Source organism: Grus americana, chromosome 1 (assembly GCF_028858705.1).
Source record: "Grus americana isolate bGruAme1 chromosome 1, bGruAme1.mat, whole genome shotgun sequence".
Lineage (NCBI taxonomy): Eukaryota > Metazoa > Chordata > Aves > Gruiformes > Gruidae > Grus > Grus americana.
This window is the reverse complement of record NC_072852.1, coordinates 90,603,309-90,628,581: the sequence shown is the minus strand read 5'-3', so window position 1 is coordinate 90,628,581 and position 25,273 is coordinate 90,603,309. Positions and strand designations below refer to the sequence as shown.

Here is a 25,273-nt window from a genome sequence, read left to right as displayed (position 1 = left end):
TTTTCCATTTTATTTATCCGCTACCCTGCTTTCACAGGAGCTGTGATAAATAGATACTAATCATTGCCACAGACAGTCCAGCGTTCAGATGTGTGCCCTTCCCTGAGGCCCCTAGAAGAATGCACATTGTGTGTGCTTGCATGAGAAATGCCACCAACCCCACCGCTTTCACAGGCCTGCAGATTTGCTCATTCAGTCATCAATCCAAGGAACAAACACTTGCAGCCCACCCACAATTACCCAAAATCTTCAAGAAACAGACCAAGGTGATGTAGCATACAGATGCTGGTGTAGCTGCCAGGAAGAAAAGTACGTGCCCTAAGCCCTGCAGAGCAGTATGTCTAGGATCTCACGTTTAAGGAATTCCCTAGTGATTTCAGCAAGCTGATAGGAAACATCCCGGAACAAGTCTTTTTTTGAACTGTAGCAGATTTAACTTAAGAAAGCTCTTCCTCGCTGTCTTGTTTGCAGCCGAAGGCAAGTCAGATCTCTGGGTAAGGTTTCCAGCCACCAGGAGTGATGGCTTCGTGTTCTGACACACACAAATCCCTTCAACGTTAACTCCAGAAGCAGCAGCGAACAAGGTGGGCAGTAAGGACATATATTGCCGACATTTTAGATAGGTCTCAGTAGTTCAATCGCGTATGGATTTTTATTCCAGCCCGAACAGCTTCTCCTTAAGCTGTTTCCCACAAACAGGGTCATGTCACTGGGAAATGCTGTAGTAGCCCGCTTTGGCTAGGATAAGACATCTCTGATTATAGAGGACTTCTGTAAATGGATTTCTCTTAAGGACTGAGATCAGTCTTTAAAACATCACACCTGGTCTCCTCTATGGAAAGTAAAGATCATAGGGCACTTTGTGGTGGCCAACCAGTGTCCTGGGACAGAGTGAGGAATCCAGCTAAAAATCTTTAAAGATCCAAAACAGTTATATATGTGAGCAAAGTATTCAGTTATCTACACAACCACAAGTCTTTAGCTGGAATCTTGCTCTTCTCAGGGGCTTTAAAGGCTTTAGGCCTTTTTGTTGAGAAGAAAATGTGAGACTGGCACAGGAGAAAATATAAAAGTGGCAAGTCCAGGCAGGTCACAAAGATGAGAACTTCACTTCCCCCCCCACCCCCCCACGCAACCCCACTTATCTAGAGCAGCAAAGAGAATATTCACAACCAAGAAATATACTTAATTTTTTGAAATGGCAGCAAAGATGACTGAACTCAGGTGCAATTAGCCTACAGGTAAAGCTCAAGGTTTTAAGTTTACCACCCCAGGTAAGGATGCTATTAATGATCATGCATTGTGCTCATAAATCACAGAAACCGTGCAAGTGCCAGGGTCACACCAGGACAGTTGCTTTCTCAGCAATCTGGTTAAACTTATACTTTCAAAGAGGAACGAAAAGCTTCTTGAGCAGCAGAATATCTGAATCCTGATTTCCTGCAACTGTCTGGTATGTGGCTTCTCAGGTGTCCAGTAATCAGCATCTGAGTTCCCACCACAGCCGCTGCAGAATTGAATAGTACCTTCCCACCCATCTCCAATAACCACGAGTTCCTTGTCTGTCTTCAACAAGTTACTCAGGAATGACTGATCCTTGGTGACTTTTTGGTTAGCTCTTGCTCTTCCTGTAGAAAGCGTCTCTTCTGCAGAGGCCTGTTTTGCCATTGGAGTATATTCGCTACCTGGATCCTGTGGGTTTCACTAGTAGGGGAGAGGCACCCACATGCAGCTCCCATCAGGGCACAGGCCTGAACAGAAGCATTCAAGAAACAGAGCAGCAGGCTTTCTTGAATGCAGTTAGCTGTCTGATTGCTTTCTTGTAAGACTGGCCCTGGGGGATAGTTGTGACATATGACTGCAGCGCAAACACTGCAGGTGTTCCCTAAGCTGGGAGTTATTCAGGATCTAGTACAATTTTCATGTTCCAGGTAACATATGAGCAGCATCAGGAGAAGAAACACTAATTAGATGACTTATGAGCACTGAGAAGACCAGGCAAGAGGTGAAACAAAAGACTCCCTTCCAGACCTGGAGACTAGTCCCTGACCAGTGAACTGGCATCAGCCTCGGCAGTCGTGTCTATCAACTCCATTATCAGCTCTGCGCGATGCAGCTTGAGACTCACGATGAACCACTCCGTGTCACGGACACCCCCAGCACAGATGAAGGCCAAAAGTTTCCTGTACTGTGTCTGCCAGGCCATGAGAAATGCCAATACTTTGTGCTGTAGCAGAGGCATAGCCAAGAGGAAGAAACCAGTTTCCAGATTTTACGGTTCAACGATGCTCTAGATCTGCTGAGGAAGAACATCTCTGTTCTCTGCAAGTTTTGATGGAAAAGGGGGAAGATCTAAAATATCCCCTGCTAGTCCATTCATGGCGGAGATCCCACCACAGCCTGGTTACAACGCGCGTCAGAAACGCAGGAGTTAAACATATGACAAGATGCTTTTCCAAGGGAGGAATATGCAGTTTCATTTATTTACAGCAATGCTCCACACTCCTTTCCTACTCTACTGTTGGCTCAAAAGATGCACAGCCAGCACAAGACAGCTGGTTTAGGATTGGCCTTTGTCACAGAAAAGATGCTGTGAATAAATCATAGGCTAGCAAGTTATACAACAGGATACCCCAATATAATTAACACACACACACACACCCCATTTTACAGACTGTTAAATTGAGACATGAAGCATAGACCTGACATGCCATGATCCCACAGGCAATGAATGACCAAGGCAGGAGCAGTGGCTCTCCTAGCCTCCCAAGAAGACACACGGACAAGCAGGAATACAGAAGGTACCACATGGCCGAGCAGGAATAAAGAAGGCACAGCTGCTTTCTTGCTGCTCTGCATCGTCTTTTTGAATTCCCTCCTTCTGTCCACAGTCTTGCGATGCGCTCTTTGTGCTCATGTCAGTCCTCCACATACACCATTGATCATGGACCTGGCTTCATAGGGTGCTTCCTGCTTGTTTGTTTGCTAATGAATATTATTTTTAAAAAAGTAGGGGGGGGGGGAAGGACGAGGGCGCCTGGAGTGAAGGCTGCTGCTGTGCTCAGTCTCTATGGAAATAATCCACAATGCTAATACATCCTAAAATGGTAATAAAGCCTGTGTTCTCTTATGTAATCCCATAGTAAGAAAGAGCTCTGTCGGCTTGCCTGACAAATGATATCTCTGTAACCTTGGAGGGGATTATTACTAAAAAACACAGGGTGGAAAAACAAAGCAATACACACACAGAGGCGCACGCAAATCCATCGGATGCAGCAAAAGGACACAGCTCCAGCCAAGCTCCTGTGTGTAGGCCCTGCGATATTATGCTTTGCCGTCAAATGGGGAAAAGACCTCCTAGCAAAGCGGCAGCCCTGCCTCTGATCCTCCTCTGCTTGCAGCCCCCCTCCCTCCCCAGGCACCTCAGCACCAGGAGCAGGCAGAGGGCAGGTTTTCCCCTCTTCCGTCCTCCTTCCCTCCCTCCCTCCCCCAAAATGAACATTCAAAGCCCCGGCAGCTGGCCAAATCCAGTTTGCCTGCGTCACAGATGCACATGGATTCACATCTGTCCTGCCCAGTGGTGATGGAGCCAGGGCTACGTGCATCCCCGAGGAGGATTCATGCCCCTAAATCCACCAAGTTGTGTGTCAGCAAGGGGGAAATCGCACTTTTTCTGGGCACGGCTGATTAGCACTGTAAGGCTACCTAGTTTGTCTTACACGTATAGGGAGACAGGTTTGGAAGCTGGAGTACGCTCATTTTGGAGCTGTCTCTAAGTTTGGCTGGTGAACCATAAACCAAAGCCAGGCAGGTCTTTGCTCTTGTGCCTCAGGTGCAGAACAGAAATAAGGCACCGCCACATTCAAGCCATGCTTCATGTATGTCACAGTGTACATCCAAGCAGGTAGCCCTTTCACCACCTTTTTCTACTCCTCTCTCCCCCTGCAGATGGTGCCCCCCTGCAAACATGGAAAGGGATCCACCAGGTCACCTTGGAAACTCATCAGAGGTGCGGGTCCAACACAGTAATTGTTTGAGCAAACACTTCTGTCTTCACGTGGACCAGCCAGCCCCGAGCATCTTCCTCCAGGACATGGCAACCACACAGTCGGGAGGCTGACCCCAGGGAACAAGTCACATGCAATAAAATCAGCACCAAGCTCTTATCTTGGTGCCAGCAAAGGATGGCAACTACTCCAGTATCTCTTTCCCACACATAAAAGCCTGAGAACATTTAGTGGAGTGCCAGAAAACTTTCTTGGGAACGAGAGATGACATCAGGCAGGTTTCCATGCCTGATTGAACAGTGACCCTTTTCATGATGGGCTGCATTTAAGAGACTTTTAATGTTTTCTCAGACAGCAAGAGATGAATGAAGAGGGAGTCTCAAGTCAGAGAAGATTCCTGAAGGCAGGAGAAAAGCAATTCTGAAGAAAAATCAGTCCTAACACTTAAAAAGACGTTATTATGACACTTAAAAGACATGTTTAAGTGAGCACAATCTTTACCAGTCAGTGCAGATAGAGAGCTCTAATTCATACTAGATGTATGCAATGTAACTGCCTGGAAAATAAAGGGTTACACTCATTATTTACAGCAGTCACATTTTTTTAATTAATAACCTTGTAATTGGTATTGACTTAAACCAACTGATGACAATCTTATGATGAGCCATTCCCAGCCAAGCTTCCTACCCAATTGCCCTCGGGTCAGGAAAACAGTGAACTCCATTATCGGGCAGAAGCTTTCGGCCCCACACCAGTCTCCTTCCTGGGCCACAGAGAGGTCACCCCACGCACGAGATGCAGCAGCCACCCTACCTCCGCTGCCTTCCTCCAGCCTTTGCTCACTAGCACCACGGCTGCACTGAGCCGCTACCGTGCTACAGCCTGGCTTCCACGGGCCAGTGTTCCGCACCAGCACCTTCTGGTGTAGTGATTCCCCTATTGGGGAATTACGATTAAAAAAAAAAAAAAGCGATCCCACAGTCAGGGTCACCAAAGCCCCTTCCCCAATGCCACCCTGGCAAAGAAAAGCAAAGGCTAATCCACCTCCAGGCATTCATTTCTAGGAAGCAGAAGGAGCAAATCTTGCTCCCCTGTTCAGACACAAACTCAAGCAATGGAAGCCAACCTCCCCAAGATCTGCAAGATATGGTAATTTTGGACGTCTCTGACATAATTGCAATACACAGTTTAGACATGCCTCTCTGAAGCACAGGGAAAGGAAAAAGGGCAGCGCTGACAAAGGGCAGCATTGTCTCCACAGCAGCTCAAGCCACGGCCTCACCTAAGACAGGTCACAGCTAAAAAGAAAGCCCTGGGGCAACATTTCTGGCCTGAAGCTCATTTACAGCAGATTTCAGGAGAAGTTCACTTCCAAAAAGGAAAGCACAAATCACCTGGGTACGGAAGGCATCGCAGCAGCCCCTCTGTAAGGCTCTCTACCTGGCTGCAGCACCAGGCACACCAAGGGGATGGACAGCTGAAACTATGAGTCAGACATCAGGGCGTGCCCCAAAACAGTGCCCTGCTTCCCCCCCCGGGGGGGCCGAAAAAATCCCTTTTCTCCCCTAAGCCTCGACAAGGCGCCCACGGGGCTTCTTTCAGCCAGCATCCCGGAGGGCTTTCCACTACCAGGGAGCAGCATTAGAGGGCACTGCGCTGCCTCGAAAGCGGGATAAGTGTGTCGTCCCCCCCCCTCTATCCCCGGGCCAGGGCCACGGGCATCACCCCGGGCAGGGCGTCCCCCCCCTCGGCTGTCCCTCAGCATCGCCGCCGAAGGAGGGGGCCACCCCCAGCCCTGGTCCGTCCCCCCCCCCCCCCGCTCCTCAACCCCGGTGGCCGCTGCGGCGAGCCCTGACCGCCGCCGCCCCCCCCGGTCGCAGGCGGTAAGCGGGAAATTCTGCAGGGGCTGCGTTTTAATTAGAAAATGCCGGGTTTTAATTAAATAAATGTGAAGCTGAATAATGCAATCAGGAGAATTGCCTGTGCTCTTTTATTTTGCAATTCAATTTATTTTGTGCTGTCCCCACACTTTTAGTTTTCATATGCCAAAGACTTTTGCATTGATCACTCGGAGCTGCATTGCAGAATTTGCCAGGGACAAAGCTGGAAGCGCCGGCTGTTGAATAAAGGGCAGTTGGAACTTTTCACAGCTGGGGATGCATCGGAGGCAGTCTGCGTCTGCAGCAAAGGAACCGATTTTTCCAGATTTTTGAGCACCAAAGTTCCCACTGACCATAAATGGAGTTCAACAACAGTCCTGAAAATCAGGTGCAAAAGCCAACGACAAGAAAACGCACTGTCCTATCTATAACTAAAGAGAGCAAAGGAGCAAGGGTGCACACACATGTGCATGCAAGTGAGCACACAAGGCGACAGGGTATCTTCATGCTGCAACCCTGCAAACACTTCATTGATTTCCTGAGCACGCAATTGTTAATTTTAAGGTTCTAGAAACCAAAATTACAAAACAAAACCAAGATTTTTGCTTTCAAAAACCAGTTCTGGTTGCTAAGTGACTACAATATACTTCTCTATCACATCATTTGAAAAACCCACGCACTAAGAGCAAAGAAATTGCTAGGTTAGGGCATCAGGAATGTGCCCTAGAAAGATGATGAATTTTATATATGTATTTGTACTACAGTAGCGCTTAGAGACCCCAGGGAGCCATTGTCTTTGGTAACATTAAGACTAAAAGATGGTTCCAAGGAGGTTTTAAGATAAAAAGGGGGTACAACAAGTTGGTGTACGAAACCGTAGCACAGATCTGGAAAATAAAGAGGGCAAGGAAGCAGCTCTATCAAGACTGAAAAGAAAACCCACCACAAACAGAAAAAATCTAAAGAGACATATCTACAGGCAGAACTGATGACTGGGGCTGTAACAAACTATGTTTGGGCAGAGAGGTGGGGGGACGCTTGGAGGAAAGAACACAAAAAGATAAAAGCATGAATGAGGGGCTAAAGTAGGAGAGTTTTAAAACTAAGGACAGAAGTTTGAGAAAACAGGGGACATCAGAGGAGCATCCTGCAGGGAACATGCTCGTAGTGAAAGTACAGAGTTATAGGTGAAAATCTGGAGGAAAAAATATGAAACTTTGACAGACTGCAGGCAAAGATGTAATAAGAGCTGAACCTATCAGCTGAAGCAGCACAATCAGTAATAGCTGCAAGACAGCAGGCACTAGTTCTAGTTACTGTAGCAATATATGAAAAAATGCTCAAACTGAGAGAATATGATTCCTCTGTGCTTTATCAAGCATCACATAATGAAAAGTATGAAACGACTTTACTTCCCTTCCCTAATAGCTCTGGAATTCTTAAAAAGCACTATTGATTTTATTTCCTAAATACTATTTTCCAGAATGCTTGTCCATAAGAATTATTGTCAGTGAGTAAATTAATCAGCTGACTATGCCCGTGAATAGTCTTTCTGCTTGCTGATTCTTAGGAATGCTGGCATCACATCTGGTATAAAGTCTGCATGTAGCTATAACAAACCCCGTTGTTTTGTAAATACCCTTTTATTCATGAAACAGTGCTATGCTTTCCCATACGGCTCTCCTACATCCCTCTCAAACAGGAATTTCACATGCAGTGCCAAGCAGGGAACAAAGACAAGCAGGCACAGATATTTTGCCACGGACTTCAGAATATCCACACACAGGGTATGTGCCTGGGAAAGGGGTGGGAGGCTGGCCCATCAGGACTCTAGTTATGTCCAGACGTGATGCCTGGGGTCTTCTCCAAGCCAGAGGACCACGGCGGCACTAAGACCTGGGACTCTGGTCCAAGCACAATCGCACACTGAATATCCACCACAGAGAACCTCAGAAAGGATGACCAAGAGAGTTTGCACAGATTATTCAGAAGGAAAAATGACAAAACTTGATTGGTAATGAAATGAGAGAGGTGGACTTGCTTTTAAGCCAAAAAGCCATGATTACTGTCTATATATACAACGCTTATGTCATTTATTGAGATCACACTGTGAGTTTGTGTGGGTGTACGTCAGTATTTTGTCAACCACGCAGTCTTCAAACCTGCTGGTCAGAAATATTAACAAAGCAGTAGACACCTCCAAGATTTAGGTTCCTGTAAGTTTTGTGACATTGAGGGGATGAGTAAATTTGTGTTGTGACAAACTGTTGTAACAACTCAACAGACAGCTGCCTGGTGTCACCTGCCAGGCAGTCAATCACCACACATAGATCCCAAAGCCAAGTGCTTGCCAGACCACTACCCGGTCAAACAAATAGGAAGGAGAGGAGAAAGTAAAGGATATTTCCAAAGGTCACAGGAGATGTAGGAAGGAGCTGAGTGTTACCAGCTGGGGAGGATGGAAAACTTTGCAGGGCACCGGGGGTGCCTGAAGATGTGTGGACTCTTCTCAAATGCTGTGGTGCCTGATCCTGGGGAAGTCAGCGGAAGAAGATAGCGTTACAGGAGTGCTGGGGATGTAGGACAGGAACCTGCAGGCGGCCAAGTTCCCTAATTAGCTTTTCTTTTTGTGTCAGCAGGTGCAAATGCCATTTTCTTTAAAGGTCTACAAAAGAGGGGTAAGCACCAGGTAGGTACAGATGCAAATCAGTGTAAGCAAGCTCCTTCTAGGCATGCCCACACTCTGCACAGTGATGTTAGCTGCACATGTATGTGCAGCTCTGTCCTCCTTCACCCAAATGTTGCCAACAAGCACAGAGAAATCAGAGCAAGCCCAAGCTGAGTACACTTGCTCGTCACATCCCTGCCTCATGCCCTGTCCCTGAGGTCACGAAGTCTTTCGTCTCTATTTCCAAACTGAGCTTCTGAACCTCAGGGGCCTATAAAGCATGTTGAACAGCCCTTTGCATCTGAATGATGGCTGATCACCACCTGTAGAGATATTCAGAACAACTGTGTATCTACAAGCAACCTCTGCAACGTGCATTACCATCTAGCAGATGAGTTACAGATCTACCAGGCCATCTGTGTTCGAGGCTTTGGTCATCCCTGCGCCACAAACTCCCCATATCCTCAGATGAGTCACTTCATCATGGCTATCCACACGAAAACCAGATCTGTATCCTCTCCCTCACAGCCAAGGAGGCACAGGAGGAGGAATAATTTAAAGTTAATAGATGAACCACTCTGTGCTCTTTCAGCGCCACTACTTCCCAGTCTTGAACAGACACATTTTATCTCTGTAATCGTCTGAGTAAAAAAAAAAAAATAAATCTCATGTAGCCCTGCAGGTCCTTGGCCATCCTCTCCTGTTCCCATCTTGCAGCTCCCTGCCAGCAATACCCAAGTGTCTCTGGCATGCCACGGGTTCAGAGCAGTAACCGAACACGGCTCCTCAGAATAGACGCGCTCCCCCCATGGCTCCCACACCCCTGCATCTTCGGTAACTCTACCCCACCGGCGCAGGGGCTGGAGGCAGGAAACCAGGCAGGCCAGCAAAACAGGAGACACTCAAGACTGCAGGGATTAACTCTATCCACCAGGCACAACTGCTGCCCAAATCCTTCTCCCCAGCCCATCCCCAAATCTTTATAACAGGTGGAGGAGGAGGGGGTGGCCACCACCCTCCCAAGAATCCCCACAAACATGCCTAAGGGCTGGATATAGCCAGGTACAGCCAGAGGCATCCTGGCAGAGGGATGAAGACAGCGAGCCAAATAAAGACATGGAATTCGGCACCCAAGTGGAGATAAAAATACATTGACTTCACCCCTGCCCTGAGCAGAAGGAAGGGCCGAGAGACCTCGCCACCAAACCCAGCCAACTTCATTCTACCCTTCCCAAAAAGTTTCAAAAGGCACGGCAAAGCTGTTGTTCGGCTACAACATGCAAGTCAGGCCAAGCACGCCGGGAGCCTTTCAGCAGGGCTGCCAGGCAGCACTCACACACGTCGCCCCACCAACGCAGGCGTTGCCTGCTCCGTGCTCGTGGGGTGGGTGGCTTGGACCTGCCGCAGGGGCTCTTTTCCGGGCCAGCAGAGTCAGCGTTACTCCTGAGGCGCAGCTCCCAAAGGGTAAGACTGGTGCCACATCACGGTGAGACTGGGCGTACAAGCTCTGCCAGGTCCATGCCAGCTCGGAGGCTGGGTATCTGCACAGCACCCCGGAGCCACTGCTGAGAGGGAAGAGCTGTCCAGGGCTCATGGAGGGCGAGGGGGTGAGGGCAGCCCCGGGGCTGGCAGATGAATGTGATGAAGCCTGGAAGATGGCCAGGCTTCTCAGACAGGCACAGCTGGAAAAGGAGCCACTGTCCTCCAGCATCCTGCCCCAGACAGTGGGCAAAGTCCCATGACCAGGCGACCATCGGGTCTGTGTGTAAGCCCAAGGAGGAGCAGGAAGGGAAACTGTGGGAAAAATACAGGAGCAAAGGTAAGAACCTCTGGGTCAAGCACAGCTTGGAGTGGGAAGAATTGGGAGACTGGGAGGGGGGACACAGGGGAGGGATGTGTCTCAGAGAAAACTAAAAAGAAGCAACAGCCACTAGACAGAAAGCACAGGCTCTATTTTTCTGCACCACTGAACTGAGTCAGTCTTTCATGAGACCAATGATGTACTAGAAAAAAAAGAAACCCCACCCTCCACCTGAGCAGACAAGGCATTTCTAGTGCAAAGCACACGAGAACAGGTCAGAGGGCTACCCTACGTGCATGACAGCACCATGATGAGCAAGGCACACGGCACAGGCAGGATGGTAGCACAGTGTGCAAGGCAGTGGGACTACAGAGATCATGAGACCAATCAGGCTCGACACACTGAGTAGGGCTGGTGAAGGAGCCAGTTTGGTGGGCTGGAGCCCTCAATCCAGCACCCTTGGAGGAGTTCAGTCTGAGCTGGGCTTTGGTGCTACACCTTTCACAGGGAAGTCTGAGTATGGCACTACACCCCATCACGGTTAGACCAGAATCCTATGTTTCATCTGCTCTGCAAGAGACAGAGCTCACCCATGTCTGCAGCCCTCTTGATCCAGCTGCTCTGCATTATTGTGGGACAGACCACTGATGCAGAAACCCAATGAGACCATGAACAGAGAGAAGAAAAAAAGAAAAAACTATAAGGTGGTAACTCTAGACATAATTTGTGTTTGATGTACCAGACCCAGCAGAGCAATGAAGCTGCTCCACTACTCAGCGGCCAGTGCAGGTTTAACGTAACAGAAGGCACTTTCATGTGTGTAATAGAGCAATCAAGAAATACAGGGTAACAGGAGAAAGACAAAGCCTGCCAGTAATCTGGAACAGCACAATCAAGGTGTCACTTGTGCAGTGCATCTCAGATACAGAGAATGAGACATGCATCATCTGGTAGAAGAAAGTATATATTTAGGTAGAGCTATTCAGGAAAAAAAACACAACCTTTGCTAATGTGGCAATAAATGCAATCAGTACAGATTGCTGGAGCAACCAAGTTGTCTAGAGAAACCGATACCTATGGATATCATGATTAATAATGCAGGATTCTTTAAATACATCAAGAACAAGAAATTTTAGTGCCTAGACTGAGCATCTTTGTTTGCTGGCACTGCCTTACTTTCGAGAAATACAGTCCTTTTCACAGATAGGTTTACTGGAAACGGGATTATGTCTATATTTCACTAGCCGCTCTCCACAGGCAGCTTCCTTCCCTGGAGAGCTTCGAAGCTTCACCAGTCTTATGGCTTAGAGGTGCCAAACTGGATCGGGCAGACCCAGTGTGCTCTGCAGCAACTGGGATCCAGACGCTGACATGCTGACGGGGCAGCAGCCGTGTCATCTATATGTAAGCTTTTAGCAAATTGAATGCAATGTGAATCTCACACTCCGAGATTCGGTATCTACGTTAACTTCTTCTACATGAAATGTGCTTTAATTCAGCTCCTTCCTATATCCCTCCCCCCTGTAACTATCAATGATGTTACAAGAAGCCTCTGAGGCAGAGGAGCTGTCAGGAGGCTGTAGCAGCTGAGCATGAGACAACAGGGCTCTTCACACTTCAGCAACACGCTGGAGGCAGTTAAGAGTTGCGGTATTTGCACATTTGCTGGATGTTATTATTGCTCAGTGATGAAGGAGTTAACTACACCAGCAGTTACATTTTTGGGTTTAGATCACCCCTTGCTAGACCAACTGCTCTGCTCGCCCTTCTGAGAGCAACCATTGCAAATGCCTTTTGCAACTCATTGCAGAAAAACTGCTGCAAACTCCAGAGTTCCCCACCACATCCTCAAAAATCCATCTCTGACTCTGAGGTATGCCTGAAAGGAAGGTGGGGGGGAACCCCACTAACAGAAGCCAAGAATTTTTGTTGGTATTGCTGAAATTCTGCAAGCCTGGCGGCAGCTGGGATCACATGGATGGCAGCAGCACTACAAGAGAGGAGATTTGGTTCAGGTAATGGCTTAATGGGAGGGGAAGAAGGCAGCTGATCTGAAAGGAGATAAAGAGGGGCAAAACAGAGCACAAAGCAGAACAGTAACAGATCTTACCTGGGAATATCATCTGCACAGGAGATGGTAAACCCTCACAGGAGGATACAAAAAACATTTTATGAAAAAGGTGTGCAGGAGTGCTGTATTTGGTAAAGGAGTTTCTCAAAATAAAATCATTTCCACCTTCAGCTCACTCTGACAACAGAATAATCACCCACCTTCAGCAACAAACTGGGGCAGCAATCCAACTGGGCGAACCGATGATGAGAAATATTGACATGCACAAATCACCACATACATATATGCATGCACACAAATGTATGGAGGAAATTCCTTAGTAATTTACTGTTGCGTATCTTAGGTTGCTTCAAAACCCTCTCCAAGGCAGATAAAGAAAGCTTTGCCCTCCTGTGTCTATCCTGTAACAGGTAGGCAAGTGGGGCTGGAGTGGGGGGGCTTCCTACAAAGTATCAAGCGCTGGCCGTTTTGCTGGAGGCAGGATGCCCAATGCACTGATAAAGGATCACAAGCCCCTGTTTCTACCCAGTTCTGACTGTGAACTCTCCCCTGAACAGGGGACAGTCATACCCCTCTCTTGGGAATGAAATATTGATAACCTTTGTGCAAAGCAAACAGCCTGAGGATACGACTCCAAGAAGCTGGAAAGCAAGAAAGAGACCCTATAAAGGGACAGCAGCACAGAGCTCTTACCATCACCAGTGTGCAAGGCTGCATGTTGGACTACTCGGATCCCTCTTTCAGTGCCTCAGGCTCAGTAGCCCAGCTGCTTAGGGGAGCCCAGTGCTCCTTCCCTCACTCCAGACAGGTACCTTCGCCGCAGGGTTATCCTCAGTCCTTCTGCGGCTGCTGCCCCTGCTCACACACACCCCCCCACATTTTGGACCTGGCATGTGAGCCCAGTCCCTGCTAGAGGCCCAGGTTAAAAACTAAGATCTGTTTCCAGCCCTGCGGATAACCCCTACCTGCTCAGTGTGGGCAAGGGGTCTCCTGGTCCTGCCCGTAACTCCACCAAGATGACACTTCCGTGCCTTACCTACACGCTCCTGACATACGCGTTATCCCCTACAAGCCTATCTTCCCCAGACCAACCTTTAAAGACAATATTTTGCAATGCTGTCCCCTTCCCTGCTCTCCCCTGCATCAAAACTTCATTTCCAGAGCAGCGGGCAACAGAAGCTGGTGGGAAATCATTTGCTTACTCCGCCACCACCTTACCATGTGCCAGGGACAGAGACCTGCTGGACTCCCAGCCTACGGCCAGAAGGACCCTGACTTCGGAGATTTGCATTCAAATCCGCCATCATACGATGACCTTGCGCCAGGCAGGTTTCCAGAAGGATTTCAGGCCAGGAAAAATTCAGAGCCCTCAAGCTATGTATCAAAAAAGATGAAAGATCATATCCTTCACCCTCAGCGTTTACATAAACGTGTAGCAGACTCAGCAGCAACTTCCAGCTGAGAGACTGACTGATGACCTGCAATGAGTACAAAGGCACCTGAAAAATCACCCAGAGCACGAGCCACAACATGCAGCCATCTCTCAACCACTGTTGATTCAGGAAAACCATCATTTGTGGTGAGTAAGCTTCACTTAAGTAAACTTCCCTGTACTATGGGAAATCTCCGTAGCAGGACCCCAGCAGGTACTGATTCACCCAAGTTTTCACTGAAGGTTTTTGCAGTGAAATCCTGCTCTGCTGTTCAGATCAACTGTCTGTGCAGCTCTTCAGGACTATTTATGTTGCACTGTGTGTGTAATCCAGGAACTGGGAATGCAATCTCTTCTGCTGTTCATACCTCTTCCAGTACAATACGCAGCTTCCCTGCCGCCCACACTGCTGCAGACGCTGGCAAAACCAGGTGGGTAGCGGTCCTCCAAAGCCCAAGTGCCCAACAGAGCAGCTCTATACCCTGCAGCACAGCAGCGCAGTAAGAAACGCCGTGCCAAGGGAGAGCTTATGAGACCACCTAATACAGCTGGGAAAAGGCACACGTCCCCTTGCAAAGCAGGAGAGGCAAGCTGCAAGGCAGGCACAGGGCGAGCGCCACGCTTCCGAGGCTCAGCCTCCACAGGAGAGCCAGTCCCACCGGAGCACACGGCTGCTGGGTTTGAGTCGTACAGGTGCTTTCCTCTGGCGATGGCTTTGAAGGCTGCCCATTCATCTGATTTCTGAGTTATGTAATCGCCACAGGAAAATAGGGTTTGTTTGTTTGCTTTTTGCTTTAATAGAAGGCATGTAATCACTTTAGGTTTAAGCTCCAGTCCAAATCGGACTATTTTTACATTTCAGGCTTGATCTCTCTGGAAAGAGGATGAGTCCTTTTGCCTGGCTTACACAGAATGAGTTGTGATAACACAGTGGCTGCCGGAGGACTGCATGGAGAGGCGTGCGTCCCTTCTCATCCTGAGCCCTGGGGTGCACTCACCAGTTGCTCACCCTGTATCTCCCAGATAGAGATCCCTGGGAGCTGGTGTTATAACCTGAGTCACTTGGCCTGCGCAGACCTTGAATACTCTTTCATTTCCCAATTCTTGCACCTATACATCCCACTGCCATCTCCCCAAAAGTAATTCTCTATTTCATCCCAGGTTTTGAGCTCACCACATTGTTCAGCTTTTCTGTCTAAAATCCAGCAGCTCTTGTTTTCATGATACTTCCCTTGACATTAGGTAGGATGCACAGTGACAGCTACCATCTAAACATTGAGGTTCCAAGTTTCAACCAAAGGGACTGCCCAAAGATTTCCACACTTTAACAAATCACACCTTCCCTTACATGGGTGCTACTCTATGCAGAGACCAAGCCTTAATCATCTGGAATAAAACAAGCTTCCCTACTACGCTACGCCTGTTGCCCACTACTGCCCCATATCTTAACATTTGCAGCAGAGAGTGCCTTAAGCTGAAGACAGTCCATACTTGAGAGGTGCTCAGACCTTGGTCTAAGCCACCATAGAAACAAAATCTACATGTAGACCTTCCTGAAAGCACAGAGTATTTACAAAACTGATTTATTGCCCCAGGCCCAACAGTGGCTGTTTTTACTCCTTGTCAAACGATTTGGATTTCACACAGCACTTCTCAGGCAGAAACGCCCATCATGTTGGCAGCAGGATTAAAATGGCATGTGAGCCAGCCAGGGTGAAAATGTCCCCATTAATTTTTCATCTTTCCTCAGGCAACTTTGCCTATAGATCTACGCAGGTATTAAGACAGCCTTGTCAACTAAAACTGTTAGCTCGTCTCCCTCCTGCGTCCCCCAGTGCACAGCCAGCAGAGCTGCCGGCGCAGCAGCGGAAGGCAGCGACCCTTTCGGAGTGGCTGCGCCCCTGCCATACCGGGGGTTCTGCGGCACCCGCTGAGGCCAAGGGCAGGTCCCCACGGACGCATGACTTCAGTCACCCTCCTTCCACAACACACCCAGGGACAGCCAAGCCAATAGTGGCCAGAGAGCATTTTCTGCTGAGAGTTTGATGTCAAGTAGTCCTTTTGTGCTTGCTACCACTGGCCAACCATCACTTTGAATCAAAAGTGCTTACACAGCCTAGAGCATCCCTCCGCTGCACACCATCAGCCCTCTTCAGTGGGGCCTACAGAGGTCAGGCCACGCTGGGGAATCACATCCCTGTGAATGGGCAATCTCGCCGGGAAACATCAAGATGCAACAACTGAAATCCTCCCGCGCTCTTAATGACAGCAGCAAGGGTGATCCCACCTCTGAGTTCACAGAGCTGCTTCGCTCCAACCTATACTCGGTCTCCTCTTCTCTAACATCGCATCTCACTTCAGCCCTCCCCAGAGAGGCACCAAAAGAGATGTCAAAAGCAATCATCCCTATAAACACCAGAAACCTGTGGCCACCCTTCCTTAACAGCCCTGATACAGCCAGGCCTCCCACTGGCTCTGCTCCTGCAAGCACTGAGCTTCAACAGGCAAAAGCCTATAGCAAAGCAAGGAGACCTTCATGGGAAAAAATGAAATGCTGCCCAAGATGAGTTTGAGGCAGGTTGTTGCCTCTGCCAAGCCCATGCTGGGAGAGCAGCCTCTCCCACAGGAGAGCGATGCTGTTGGAGACCCAGGCTTTCAGGTGAGAGATAAAGTTGAGGACCAGACCACTTCTAGCCATTAGAGATCCTATGGTCTTCTTTTTTTATAAGATTAAAAGCGATAAGCCCAGTGTCATGGCTAAATTCCAGCTCAGGTGATTACGTGCTCCCTGTCTTAATCCCCTCCAGCCTCCTCCCCCCTCTCCCACTGGTCTGACTGGATGGAGTAATAGCAAGCCAATACTTGCTCAATAACTTACATTCATCTTACAGAGGAGGCACAGCAAAACCAGCAAGCCAAGCTCAGGAATGACTCTATTCAGAGGTATTTGAAGCCAAAGAGACTTTGACAAGTGCAGATAAGCAAAAAAGTGTTTTAACTGTCTACCAGGCAGAGTGCTCTCAAAAAGCTGATGAGAAATTTAGAGATTTGTGTGCATCTGATTGCATGTCTGATCATACGTCCCATTGCTATAGATCCAGCCTTAAAATATTGCTAAGGATGCAGCCTTACAATACATACTTGATGTGAGGACCATTAACAATGAGAACTACGCAAGTACTGGGACTTGACCAGATGGCAGAAAGATTTTTGCATTTTCTCATCATACAGTTACCAATGGCTCTGCACCATCATCATAATAGCTTTGTCCTCCAGCTGTACAGTCATAATTGCATTTTATTTTTGTATTTCTTTGCAATTTAGTGCTAAGCACAGCTCTCAAAATGGCTGCTTTTGTTCCATGTAGGACCCTTCCCTCCCCACGCTGGCTGGCTCTAAGTTCTGTTATGACAATATGTTTATCTTCTCTAATATTTGTTTACCCTTTTTTATTCCATCTATTTTCTTTGACATACATTTTTAATTAGATGCACTCCTCTGCTTTCATTGCCTGCTAACACATTCATTTACAAAGCGCAGTGCTCACTATTGCTACAAATCTCTGTTGTATGCTTAAAAGGTCAAGTCTATTTCTTGCAATAACCTTTGTCTGGCCAAGTTATCAGTCGTACATCACAGATAAGATGATCCCTAAGGAGACCACTTGTATTCAAAACGTATTCAAATCTTTTTTCCTTTGGGAACGAGGATTCGTAAACACGAGGGGTAACAGTATCACAACACTACAGTAATAATTATTTTTTACTTTTAGAGAGAATATACCTTTCACAAGGGACGCTCTTCCTTCTAGGCTCATGGTACACGTGACATCTCTGGAGAGGCGTCCTGCCTTCACCCAGGTCAGTGACAGAGCTAGAACCGAAATCAAAACAGACTGAAATCTGGCTTTGCTGATGTCCTGACTTTACCCACACCACTTCCTTCACGTCAGCCTCAGTGGCGGCGTGGCTACCTAAAGAGTCAGCTCAGGGGTGCTATCTCAAATGCCAGGATGGGGGTGGGGTGGGGGGCGGTGTGGATGGGCAGGCAGAGCGCCACAGCCTGGTCTGGGAACCAGGCTCGGTTACACCAGCCACAGACCCACGCCTTGAGCAGCCCTGACTCCCCACTTCGTGCATTTGTTACCTCCTCAGGTGTACAACAGTTGGACACCTATCTCAAGCCAAGCAACTGAACCACTTCCAGGATAAGCCAGGCTCTCCTCAGCACTGCAATTAATTCACTAGCCTTTCCTTTTCCCCTCCCTGTGCCAGGTCAGCAAATTCACTGTTATGCCAGTTACTAAAACTGTATCTCGCTCGCTCTGGCAGCTTAGCAATTTTATTGGCGTGAATGTGTCTTCCCCAGACGGCCTTCTGAAGTAAACGTATGGTAGAACAAACAGCTGAAAGCGCGCAGGACAGACAGAGCAAAAAGCTTGCGTGATAAGTGGGGCAGGAGGCTGGGAAAGCGAGGCTGACCCTGTGTATGAGGCGGAGAAGAAAGCACGCCTGAGCAGAAGAAACATCGCCCGTACCAAAAGAAACCGTGGGACTGCTCCTCTGGGATCAGGGGTGGGCAGCACTGGCATTGCTTGTGCTCACAGCCACGCAGTGGTTCACAGCACCCGTGGCAAGCCGTGCCAGGCAGGGCTGGCTTTCAGCTAGCCTCCGCGATGCCTCTCAGAGCACTTGCTTTTGCAGCAACACATTTCTGGTTTCTGGGATGCCGCGGGAAGCCTACTGTGAAACATGGCAAAATAAGATGCATCCAGGTTGCCTGTGAGTTATCAGGTATGAGAAGCACTCCTGTATGATGGAAAACAAGTTGCTAAAATAAAGATATCAGCTCTCCAGCTGTGTAACCAGGGGTCCTTACTGTGAAGGCACATGTATACCAGGCTTCTCTGCTTTCAAAACGCTCCTCAGATTTCATTGCCATCTCGAAGCTGATTATATTTACCCTCCAGGTATTGTCTGCATTGTATTTTAATAATCTGCCCACCTGTTATTATTTTCTCTCCCAAATCTGTTGTTCAGCAGTGCTGTAATTTAACTCCAGCTGAAGGCTGCTTGGGTTTGGATGACAGCATTTTCTCTATTAGTATCTACCAGAGACAAAGCTGAAGCTCGTCAAATGATAAACGATCATAACCACCTTTCACTCACTAAGAGTTTAGATCACAACACAGAGGAAAAAGAGCTGAAATGCATTTGGTCATCACAGCCCCACTGCAGGCAAATATCAGTCTCCAATCACGACATGACCCACCAGCCAGGGATGCCCGCTGGCCTGAAAGGTTTCCTAATGACCTAAGCTGTGGCACCACCAGACATGTCCAGTGTGCTATTTTCTCCCATCTCTTCTCTTCCAGGGGAAGGTGAAAATCAAGACCAGATGATGTTTTTCTGGCAGTATGGTAAAAGGGGATGAGAGAGACGGTCACCACATGGTCTACCACATCTCCATGGCATACAGGCTGTATTAAAAGAGAGGGCAACATTCTGCCCTGTTACACCAAAGTAAATCTGATCCTGGTAAAAATACACCACACACCCCTCCAATATAGAATGTAAATACACATGGGAGGCAGGGATAGGGAAAACTCCTTCCTGGACTTTGTAGATGACCAGCAGAAGCCCCAAAGGACTTGGACTCCTTTTGCAAAATTAAGAGAACTCTAAAACAGGGTGACTCCAGAAAGCCCAGGCACTGCTATCCTGAAAATGCACATTTGAGCTCGGTCTTGTGTGAGGGCCTTGTATTTCCCTTGGCCAGCATCTCTTTCAACTGTGCAACATGACATGTTACATACCCAGCAATACCAGTCAAGATCGGTAGCGTCTCCTCCCTGAGAGGAAAGCAGAGGAAAAAAAAAAATAATGTATCATTGCACTAAAGTAATTCTGATCTGGCCTGGGGTTATATTATGATGAGGCTTCACTCCCTGGTATGCTTCCAGACATTTCCATTTCCTCACTGTCACTTCCTCTCAGATAAGTTTGCCTGCACTGTTTGCACAGCTGTCAAGTCCACTGGAGATGCCAGGAGACTGACAGCCGCTCGTCCTGCAACACAACTCTCCTGCCTGGCCACGCACCCCTGCCACCTCCCTCCAGCATGACACCAGCCATCCATGCAGCAGCAGCCGCTGCCTGCAAGAAGGACCTGGCCAAGGGCTTGCCTCATCCCTTGATGAGGTGGAAAGAAGAGCAGGACCATCTCTCTGCACAGGTTTGTTCCCAGGTGCAGTCAGTCCAGGGTTGCTCCCTGCTGGCAAAAATGTCCTCACCACCATGCAATCGCTCTGACCAGCCTCACCAAAGGCAGCCAACAGCTGAGTTGACATGGGCTTGGACACACGGTGATCAGGACATCATGACAAGCAAGCTGCTTTTCACTAGACCTTGCAAGACAAGGAAGGCAAGCCCCAGTAATGAGACCCAACCAAATTTTATCCAGGCCAGTTGACTGAGAGGTTCATAGAGCATTGCTGGAGCCAGGACAGCTCAATCGCGCATCCTGAAGCAAGCTAAGACCAGACTGCACCAGGAGTGGGCCACAATGCGGAGAGAGGAGCCTCCCAGCCCAACAGGCTGGCTGCAAGTCAGCAAGAATTACAGTGTTTAGCCAGTACGTATTAGCTGTGAAATAACCAATACAACTCTCTATGAGAGAGAGATGCCTTCAGTTCCTCAAGACACCAGATCTCAAAACTTAGATGCCTGCGTCAACGTCATGCTACAGACCCTGATTTTCTGCATTCTGTTGTAGACTGCAGTTATTCAGAGTTGCCTGCCTGTGGGAAGGAGATGAAGGATTGATCCTGCAGTTGCTGTTGGTTGCATTATTCAGTTCTATGGACAGTGTCTGTCAGCATCAGGATTTTCCTCTTTAGAGATGCCTGGAAATTTTCCAGGATGAAAGCTTCTATCGCTTAGCTGGTGCTATTACCTCCCTGGAAAGACACGGATGCATCCCTTCGTTGGTGATTTCTGAGGTGACAGCAGCTGTCAGACTCTGGCAGAGAAGGTGAACATAACAGTTGAAAGAAACTCGCTATTATTCTGTCAAGTAAAATGTCTATGTGGATGCTGAAACATCCCAGGCAAGTGCAGCTTGACTGCACTCTTATCAGTCTTGTTAGGAGCTCAGTTTATTACATTTTGTTATTGCTAAGCTGAGTTCATTTTGGGGCCTCTTAATTACAATGCAGTCTGCTTTGGAAATAAAACCTGCAACAGTCTCTGCAAGCACTCACAGAGCAGAGAATTATACCGAGCAAGCTAAAAAAAGATGTTAGAGGCAAACCTTCAGCTGTAAAGGTCTCCAATTTACGGCCAGGCAGGTTACTGCAGGGGCATTCGAGCCGTGTCACTCTGTGTTAGGATGACAAACATGGGGAGCAGCCGCCCTGGGTAAGAGCCGCAGCGGAGCATGGGCACCACGTCACAGCATTTGCTGGGCTAGCACCTGGCACCACGGCCCTTGGACAGCCGGTACACAAAACAGGAACGCATTCGGGGGGGGGGGCATCATGCAGGTTTGGGGAGAAAGGCAGAAAGGAGCAGGAGAACAGATGAGGTACAAAGTGAGGAATTTGTGTGCAATACAGATAGGTTCCCACGGGTAGCTGTAAACTTGGTAAACGCATTATGTTTTGGAGATTAATGAGGTGAGATGCTTGCAATGGGAATCCAGTCTAGGCAATGCTTTCTGCCAGCAAAAACTCTGCAAATTCTATGGAAAACATGCAGGCAGCTGAGAGGGATGTGTAAGCACATGGAGGGGATCAACTGTATACCAGAAGGAGTCCCCAGCAGTATACAGGCAGGCTTAGTACTGGGAGGGGTGGTGAGGTATATTTTTAACTAGTAAGAAGGCTGCAGCACAGCCATCACTAGAAGCACTCAAGTAGATGCTTCATCTGTCTGTCAGGAGAGTGATGCCACCTTTTCTACATGGGCATAATTGCGGGACAACTAAGGAGTAACATGTTAGGTGTCTGTTGCTGTGCTCCAGCCACGGTCCCTCTGAATGCCTCGAAGAGCACAGACTAGGTGTACAAACGCCTCATAAAAACGCCTCTGATCCCTCCTGCCTGAGATAAGGGAGAACCTCCCTGCACTATAACTGGGGCTCTGCCGTCCAAAAGAACTGGTCTGCAATTTTTTAAGCCTTATTGAAACACAGAGCACAAGCCCAGCATCAGGACAGGCACACTGATTCAGCAGTGCAAGCCCAGCAGCACATACAAAAACAACGTGGGCACGCTCTGAGGCTTTTCTATCTCCAAGCAACTCAGCACCAGCAGGGCTCTTCCCTGTCACCGAGGAGAGCTGTTCTCAGCAGAGTCCAGAGGAGCACGGTGACGCCAACGTCCACCAAATCCTTCCCAGACCTTATCAAAGAGACATGAGGACTGACACCCCACTACAGTTTGACAGCAGACAGATTTAACAGTGACAGCGTGGGGTAAAGCGTTACTGGAAAATGTAACGCTTGCAACACGTCTCCACTGAAAAATCACAAGCAGCACTGGTGCTGTTTGTTTCTTCATATAAAAAAAATATAGAGAAGGGGAGAGAACACGTGTGTGGTCTCAGACAGTCCAGCCTTGGCTGTGCAGAGTAATTTGCTACTATGGAGTCTCTCTTGCAGCATTTTCCTGTCTGTATATATGCACCCCAAACAGTGATGTTCTTACCATTGTCACTCATAAGCCAGACCAAAAAATGTCTATTAGGAACTTTTCTTGATATTCCACCTACATTTCTTTCCCTGAGCTTTATCACATCACTCCTACTTATATACACCCTGCTACCCTTTTGAGCAGCTCCTCTCCCTGAAGTTCACACCCTTCAAATTACAGGAAGAGAGTTAGGTTTCCCCTCTTAATCACCAATTACCTATGATAAACACACTTAGTTGCTTTAATCTTTCCTAATACCTTAGCTCACCTCCAGCACCCTAATCGTTGTTATTCTTTGAACTCATTCTAACTTGCCTGCCTCTGTGACGATGAGATGTCTAGAGCTGAGCACCAAGGTTTGGGTGGGATCTGACCAAAGCTGCATGCTAATTTCATCATTAGCAAGATTAGGCGTCTCTGGCAGGATGCAGGTGTTTGTTCATTCGCACATCTCTGTTCGTGGCACCGCTGTCCTCAAGCAGTCCGCGGTTTCCTACTCCCGCTATCATTTGTTGGTTTTATTTAACCAAAGGATTAAGAGCTTTCAGGACGGTAATTACAATGATCTTTTGAGTGCTGGCTCGGAAGCCTGACGGCACGCCAGACGTCCTCCAGTTCTGCATGGCGTGTTCCCTGGCATGGGAAGTGCCCGCAGGGGTGGGTCAGACAGTGCTCCCACACTCGCAGCCTCTGCGAGAGATGCCCACCCATGGCAAGCTGAGCCCAGAGCATGGCTTGAATGCCGTGGCCACAGGCAGGGAGAGCCTTGGGGGCGTACGTGGGAACTTGGTGCCCTCTGAAACTTCAGGCACTGCCTTGCCATCGCTGGCCCTGCCAAGGAAGGCTGCCTGTGCACGCGTCTGACAGCACTATCCACAGACACAGGCTGAATCTAGGGCAGGAAAGGCAGCTAGCGATGCTCTGAAGTGGCAACTGCAATCTTTTACCGTCAAGGAAAAGGCAACATAAAAGCCACCCATGCACGGCTGTAGATTCACGTTAGGTCTAACGTATTAAGCCAGAATGAAAAGAGTATCTGGTGATACATGACCACAGTATTGAACGACAGCCTGTCACTGAACTGCTTGTACCCAGAGCACAGGCTGGGAAGCGTCCCACAGGTAGACCTACGATAGTCTTCCGCACTATGCCCACTGGGCAGAAATGCAAGCATGTCATATATTTTCAATTTGTTAGCTTTCTGCATATGTTCCAGGAACAAATTTCCATAAAATGGAGCTAATGAGTCTTGCCTGGTTTGAGAGACAGAGCTGAAGAGCCCTCCACGTAGGGAGCAGGCAGTATTAATAATATATTAGACTTCTCTGCAATACTGTTCTCATAGCTGAGAACATATGTGACCCTGCGCAAGCTTCATCATCTCTCATCTCTGTGCCTTGGGGGCTTCAGGGTAATTTCAAACTTTGAAAGCCTTCCCCTCCGCTTGCTCCAGTTTCTGTTGTTCCTAGAGAGCCATCCAAATTTCACAACATCACCTGAGCAGTAGATAAGTAAAAATTGCCTCAGCCGTAGAGGAGAAATCTAGGTTAATTATGTTGATAACTTAACCCCCGGGCTAATCTCTAGTCCATTAAGGTAAGCAGATGGTCAGCTCACTGCAGGGAAGAGGAAGAGAGGACGGAGTAGCAGCTCTCATTCACAACGTGCAGGACCAGACATGTCCCCGAGGGCTGGGCATTCCCAGCCTGCTCCCTTCCCCCACGATGGGATTTCTTTGCACCTGTGGCTGGCAAGGTAATCTGGAAAGGGAATCACAGAGCCACCAGGAGATAAACAAAAGCCCACACAAGAAGGGGTTTGGTTTTTTTTTTGGTGTGATTCAAGTAATCAATGCACTGCCATAGATTGCAAGCAGGGAGGGATAGGGAATGGGAGGCGCTTATGGGTGGGTCTTGCAGGCTGGCATACCTGAAACAGTTAAACAATATATCTGTAAGAAATAAAGGTCAGACACAACGTGTCATTGCGTGAACAGAGGAGAATCATTCACAAAGTGGTCTCTTGACCAAAGCAGACACTGAAAGTTCTCCCAGGAGCACTACTGTGTGAGCTACACCCCTCCCAAGGTAACAGGGAGGGAAGACCCTGTGCACAGGGCTAGGAATAGGTATCCCAACTCCTGTCCCCAAGTCTTTCAGTGATGAATGGATCAAGCAGGAGCAAGACATTTTGTCTCAGTTTCTCCATCTGTAAAGAATTCCTTCTACACCTTGCAGGGGATTTTGCAAAGCTTAAATGCCTGTAAAGTGCTTTCTGGCCCTCAGACAAAGAGAGACAGTGACACTTCGCATCTCTGTTAGCAGTCTTCCCATTTCTTCAGAAGAGACACAGGGATGCCAGGAACTGCTCTGCCTGCCTAAGAGCTCCCTAGCTTCCACTGACATTGCAGAAGAGTCTTCATCTGCACTCCTCCGCAAAAACAGCAAATTCCAGGAGGAGAACAGGATGAATGTAGGTCTGTGTGCAAACAACTGTGGTGTACAGAAGGGATTCTCCAAACTACCCATATTTGGGATCATTTCTCAGGGCAAAACTGCCCCATATCAATCATCCAACTTAATCCATCCACTTAATCCTCCAAGTAGCAAATGACTTCCCAAACACTGGCACTCTGCAGACCACCTGCTAGGATACCAAAGGTGTCCATAGCATGGGAATTTTCAACCTTATAGAGAAACAGAAATTGGGAGCTTCACACTAA

General features: G+C 48.3%; 1 protein-coding gene across 5 annotated transcripts in view; it reads right to left on the bottom strand.

The window, feature by feature from the left end:
• Positions 1 to 25,273, bottom strand: part of IGSF11 (immunoglobulin superfamily member 11) — a 122,093-nt gene that overhangs the window by 40,461 nt on the left and 56,359 nt on the right. Inside the window, exon 1 of one of the 5 annotated variants that reach the window (XM_054842397.1) lies at positions 2,806 to 2,953. The exons of 3 other annotated variants lie outside the window; for them this stretch is intronic. In XM_054842397.1, the coding sequence (XP_054698372.1) occupies positions 2,806 to 2,932 (127 nt within the window). In that variant the 5' untranslated portion in view covers positions 2,933 to 2,953. Of the gene's footprint in view, positions 1 to 2,805; positions 2,954 to 25,273 lie in introns of those variants that run through there. One more of the 5 variants, XM_054842369.1, reaches the window with a different exon arrangement.